The sequence below is a fragment of the Carcharodon carcharias genome, chromosome 9 (genome assembly GCF_017639515.1).
Source record: "Carcharodon carcharias isolate sCarCar2 chromosome 9, sCarCar2.pri, whole genome shotgun sequence".
NCBI lineage: Eukaryota > Metazoa > Chordata > Chondrichthyes > Lamniformes > Lamnidae > Carcharodon > Carcharodon carcharias.
Window position 1 is genome coordinate 16,898,054 of NC_054475.1, and position 6,000 is coordinate 16,904,053.

The following is a 6,000-nucleotide window of genomic DNA, read 5'->3' on the forward strand; positions in this document are numbered from 1 at the left end:
TCATTAAAACTCTGTAACATATGACAGAATGTATTTGACATTCACACGTGTAGCAGGAAGAACAGATTATAGTCTACGCCTATTAATTCAAAGTCAGGTTTTCTGCTAAAATATTCATATTATACAATAATTAAAGTAAATGAATTAACAGGAGATTGCACAGGAACTTTCAACGGTTAGTCCAAGATTGGACAATTTAGCACAGCTTTGAGTACAACATTCGAAGCTCAATGAATTTACTGCACATACCAATTATCCCTGCAGTTTAATCCAAACAATGTTGGGAATATAAACATTAGCCCAACATTTAGATGCTGTTCTTATCCCTGTAGTGTACTACAGTGGAAAGCGGGAACGCAAGAGAGAGCATGCACACATAACACACACACACAGACACTGCAGCCTTGCAATACCAAAGCACAGAAAGCATATGGACCAAACTAGGATTATTGGGCCTCAACTGAATTTTTTTCTTGACTATTCTAAAGTTGGCCTCATGCCACTGGCAATATAATCCCTGGAATCAAGACACTTTACAGTTCAGAGGTAAGAACTGCCTTAGTAAGTCCAACTGGGGGGGGTGGTGTCGAACGTGAGTGGCCTCGCAGGAGGTAGAAGTTACGACTGGCTGAGTTAGTTGAGCTGCCCTCAGTAAAAACAACAAACTGAAGCAAAATTTTTCATACAATTGACTGCCTGCATTATTCTGGGCCTATCTATTTGTCTCCTGTCTCCATTTCTTGTGCTCACAACTGGCATTGCATGGTCCAGCATGCCTTATCACAGCAAGTATCCTCAACTTCTTACCAAAAGCAGCAAGCACAGCCCAATATAATCAGTCAGATCAATTGTGCTATATAGTAATGGAATACCTTGTGCTTAAGGACCATCTACACCTAGCCCAGGGTCAGTGTTGACATCTGAAAGAAATTTAACTCAATGCAAAAGGGAAACCATTTACTGATCAGTTTGTTGCCTGTTAGAGACATAGCCTTATCAAAGTCTATTCCACAATCACACAGCACAGAAGGAAGCCATTTGGTCCATTGTGGCAATGTCAGCTCTTTGAAAGAGCTATCCAATTCGGCCCATTCTACCCGTCTTTCTCCATAGTCTTGCAATTTTTTTTTCCCCTTTCAAGTACTAATCAGTATCTACTTAGCAAAGTCTTGTTTAATGTAAGTGCTAGAAATAGGTTGTGGAGAAGAAAGGGAGAGGTGAATTTCGACCTATGAAAGATTCCCAAACAAGCCTGGACAATTAGATACATGGGTTTGACCATTAAATCGTGGGACAGCTCCGGAGGTGAAGGGTAAAATAAAGTAACCTTGACGACTAGCAAATTTATTCGCTAAATAAGCAGAAACTTGGTACCGTCAATGCAATAAATATATTAAAATAAACATAAGAACCTTTTGTTAATAATTATCATTCATCAACCACCCTCTTCTCACGAGAGACAAGAGAGAGAAATCAGGGCAAGATCTCTGGGGCAAATAAAATCAGAAAATGCTGGAAAGACTCAGAAGGTCTGGCAGCATCTGTGGAGAGAGAAACAGAGTTAATGTTTTGAATCTGTATGGCTCTGCAACTCCGTTTCTCTCTCCGCAGATGCTGCCAGACCTTCTGAGCTTTTGCAGCACTCTTATTTCAGATCCCCAGCATCTGCAGTATTTTGCTTTTCTTATCAAGGTCTTTGGGGCTCTGTTGGTTCCAAGACAAGATATGGAGTCAAGTCAATCGTCTATGGTGGACTCCCTAATCTGGTAGTTGAATCGGACAGTATCCCTAAACTGTTGGGCTAATAATGTTTATACTCCCGACATTATAATTTGGGCTAAACTGCAGGGATAATTGGTGTGTGCCGTAAATTCATTGAGCTCCAAATGCCGTACTCAAAGCTGTGCTAAACTGTCCAATCTTGGACTTGGTCTAACAGTTGAAAGTTTCTGTACAGTCATCTGTTAATTCAGTTAAATTAATTACTGGATATTGTAAACAGTTTAGCAGAAAACCTGACTTTGAATTAATGGAAATAGACTCTAACCTGTTTCTTCCTGTTACAAAATGTGAATGTCAAATAGACTTTGTCAAAGATTAGAGAGTTTTACTGATTACAATTGTTGACAATTAGCCACACAACCTTCCTACGTCACCTATTCATCTAAAAGGATAGACTGGTCACAAAGACTGCGATTTCTCCTAGTCAGTTCTAGAAAAATCCCCCAATCAAATACCCCAACGGGGCGAAATGGCCCTAGCTGGATGCGTAGTCAGTGGTGGTGGGGAGGGGCAGCTTGAGCAAAGCACTCAAGACCCTGGAAATCATTTTGCAGTCAAACATGGTTATGGAGGTTCCCTTCCATTTCATTCCCAGTCTTTATTTCCAGTTTCTGTCTGAGAGTCTGTGTAGTTCCCAGACCATCAGCCATCCTTGGCCCCCATTCAATCCCACCCCTCCCTCCAACCCCCCACCCTGGCCCCAACACTGTATGTAGTAGGAAGGTTGCCAGTGCTCTGTGCTGGTAAGCCACTTGGTTTTGGTTAGTTAAACGCCAGCAGTACCCCAGCACATACCTCAGGGTCTCTATAGCTTTGCTCTTCGTTCTGTGGACTTGGGCGAGTGTCTCTACAGCACTTGGTATCAGGTAAATACAAAGTGAGATGTTGTGAAGTTCTCTGAAGTTTAATTTAGGAGACTGGTAACAGGTTTCCATGCATTGGGATATTGGGAATAAAACTCCATCTGGGATTATCGGAATACAGTGCGCAATTAAACTATTGATGGACTTATTCTGTATCACTTCCTGTCTGAGATCCTGGAGTTTAGAGACTTCAGTGTATTCACATAAACCCAACTCCAACAGTCCTCATTGTCAAAGGCTGTGACATGATTTTTACAATGTACAGTGCAATATTACAGAAATACCTAGAGCAATACTGGTTCAAGGAAACTCTACTGTCCATACCCAAAGCACAGGCACAGATCAGGATTATTCAACATCTTAAACCAATGTAACATTTCTTGTGATGTGTTTCAGATTTTATATAATCCTTTGTAAAGCTGGATATTCAGTTCTCTAGTCTTGTTCTGTACCCTGATCCTTGTGTTGTAGAGGGCTAGTTGTAGGTGGTGAGGAGTTCCAGTCACGATGCATCAAACTGCACCCAGATAAAACAAAACACTTAACCCTCCACCCCCCGAAGACAATGGAGGTGAAACTGGCCTTGTTCAGTAGCACAACATGATAAAACAAATTGGCAGCACCTTTCTACACCCCACCCAATTCCAGTCTCCACTGACCAGCGGAGTGGAAATGGGCTGCCCATTTCCTATTGCTTCATTTGTGCTACATTCAAGACCAATTTCACCCCCACTAACTCATGGGGTCCGAGTTCCACAATTACCAGTCACCCACCACCCCACAGATACCTCCCCCTTACCCACCTTTATCAGGAAAAGCCCAGGCAGCAAGCTTAAAGGCTATTCTACTATCACTGGCATCACAGGGGAATCTAATCCTACTTCCTCAACATCTGTCAACAGACTTTCCACCAAGTTACTGGTGTATGAACAGGAAGGGATGCAGCAAGCGATTTACTATCACTCCCTAGTTTATGGAGTGATGGGACACCGTCAGCTACTGCAATATCCCACCTGTTGCCCTGGCTGAAGTCAGCCCAGGCTGAGGGCTGCAGCGGACACCCTGCATGTGGCTCAGTGCCATACACTTCCTTGAGGGAAAGGCATATTTCTAGGAGGGGATGTCCTGTGCCCCACTGTCGGATGCTGGCTTTCTTGTATGCTAAGGAAACATGTTGCTTTTGGCTGGAAGATGTAGCTGCAGTTACTTGACCCTTAAACCTACTGCTGCAAGTCCCAACAGTCTCTCTCTCTGTCGCCCTCACACCAAACCCAGCCTACCCACCCAAACCCATGCTGTAGCACACAAACGTCTCAAATCGATCGTATGAAGGCTGACTTGTTTTTTTTTCCCAATCTCAAACTAATCGCTGCATTGTGAATTGTAGAATAATCTGTGTGCTTGCCTGAGACAAACAACAGACAGGCATTGTCACACGTATTTCCCACCGTGTGAATCAGCAGTTTATAGAGGACAAACGCAAATTACTATGGGATTTTAACAATATGATTTGAAAAGTAATTTCCTAGAGATTAATTTTTCAGTATTAAACGCAGGGTGGGTAATAGCATTCATTGCACGGTTAACCCCATATATGACGCTAGATTGCTGTCATTATTTTCCTGGGATTAAAACTCTACTGTATAGACAATGCTGCAATCTGAATGGAATAGGAACAGACATCAAACCTACCCTTGACTTGTGTGTCATACTCGGTAATAATCTCCTTGTCCTTCTTGAATTTAGCAGGCGATGTCATGACTGCTCGACTAGAAATTGTTTTTCTTCCACTAAAAAAAGAATTGCAGATGCAGTGATCAGACGCTAATCCTGTTGCTGGCGAATTTATTCTCTCCCCGCCTTTCACTCAATCAGTCCATAAGGAGGGTTAGTGCGAATCGAGTCCCCGCAGGAACTGAAATCAAGACGGAAACTGACCATGGAGGGATTTTTATATATATATATATATATATATATATATAGAAAGACAAAACCAGAACGATAGACAACAGCACTAACTGCAGCGAATCCCCTCAAATCAGCGAAGGTCCTTCAAACCAGGCAGGGAGGGAGGGAGGGAGGCAGGGGATGGGTTAGAAAATAATTAAAAAGCCTTCAGCTGGTGGAGATCACAGGGAGAGAGGGGAGTGTGCGAGAATGTAGGGCAGTGTTTCTTTGTATCCCGGCTCAGCATACTGCAATCCTAGACCAGGCGAATTCCAATACACACCATGGCAAACACTTCGGCTGATTCATCTGTATATTTATTTTTTATATATATAAATGAATGGGTTTTGTTTTAAGAGAATCAGCGCTGGTAGTAAAACCGTAATTATTGCAGGGGGGTGTTTTTTTTTTACAAACAAAAGTCCTGGTTGGTTGGTTGGTTGGTTGGGGGGGGAGGTGAAGAGATGATGAGAATAACTGAAGTTTTTCTTAAGTTCCCTACACAAAAAAAAGGTGATCCAGAGAGCGGTCAGAGCAGAAAAGGGCGAACGGAGCCCCCGAAATGTTGCAGTTTTGTATCCCGCCTGTAACAATCACTGGAGCTGAAATGTGTCCGGGGGATGTAGCGAGAATGAGGCGGGTAGCAATTCAGCCCAAACGTATCGCGTTCCTCCTCTTTTACAAGATGTTAAAATCTTTTACAGCAAAATTAACTCGCCTCTGATTTATAGGTTGTGTTGAGAAAGAGGGAGGAAGGAGAGGGGGGAAATCTTCCGTGATTGAAGGAAACGCAAAGGTCCCAATGACCAGGGGGGGTGGGTGGGGGGAAAGAAACTCTCCAAATGACGAAACCTCCAACAGAAGCAGTTTTAGGAACACAATTTTTTTTCTTCAAATCGCTGCTTCGGATTCATCTCCGGATCACCCCCGCAGAAAACTCACGCCAAGACTTCCCGCTTCCAGTAAACTTCCACAAAACTGACATTTGTTTTTTTTTTCTTGTCCAAGTTCAGGAACTTTTTCAAACTTCCTTCTTATTGATTCTGCTCTCGCTTCCCTCCTCCTTCTCCTCCTCTCTTGTTTCCTCGATCACATTATTTGCTCTGCCTTCTTCCCAGTGTTAATTTGTGCCTCTCATTTCCCGTTCGCCTTCTCAACTCTGCTTCCCGCAGAGGTTTAAAGTTGCTGGGGTTTTTTTTTTGGCCACTGCGACTTAATTGAACGAGAAGCTGCAGTTTTGGACAAGAGGTACCTCCATTCTCCCACTGGAGGTGGGAGAGCTGATCCTTAATATTTGCTGCACAAAAATATACCTTCTTATGCAGTGAGCAGCGCTTCCTTCTGTCTCGGAGTGGCACTGTAGCAAATGGAAGCTGCTGAAATGAATGGAGTAAAAAATCCTTCACCC

General features: G+C 43.1%; 1 protein-coding gene across 4 annotated transcripts in view; it reads right to left on the reverse strand.

Moving 5' to 3' along the window:
* The window catches only part of srgap2 (SLIT-ROBO Rho GTPase activating protein 2), a 248,300-nt gene extending 242,909 nt beyond the window's left edge, over window positions 1-5,391 (reverse strand). For 2 of the 4 annotated variants that reach the window (XM_041195351.1, XM_041195350.1), the window contains exon 1: window positions 4,338-5,390. In XM_041195351.1, the coding sequence (XP_041051285.1) occupies window positions 4,338-4,404 (67 nt within the window). In that variant the 5' untranslated portion in view covers window positions 4,405-5,390. Of the gene's footprint in view, window positions 1-4,337 lie in introns of all 4 variants that reach the window. The other 2 variants (XM_041195352.1, XM_041195347.1) reach the window with 2 other exon arrangements.
* Window positions 5,392-6,000: the final 609 nt, after the last annotated feature.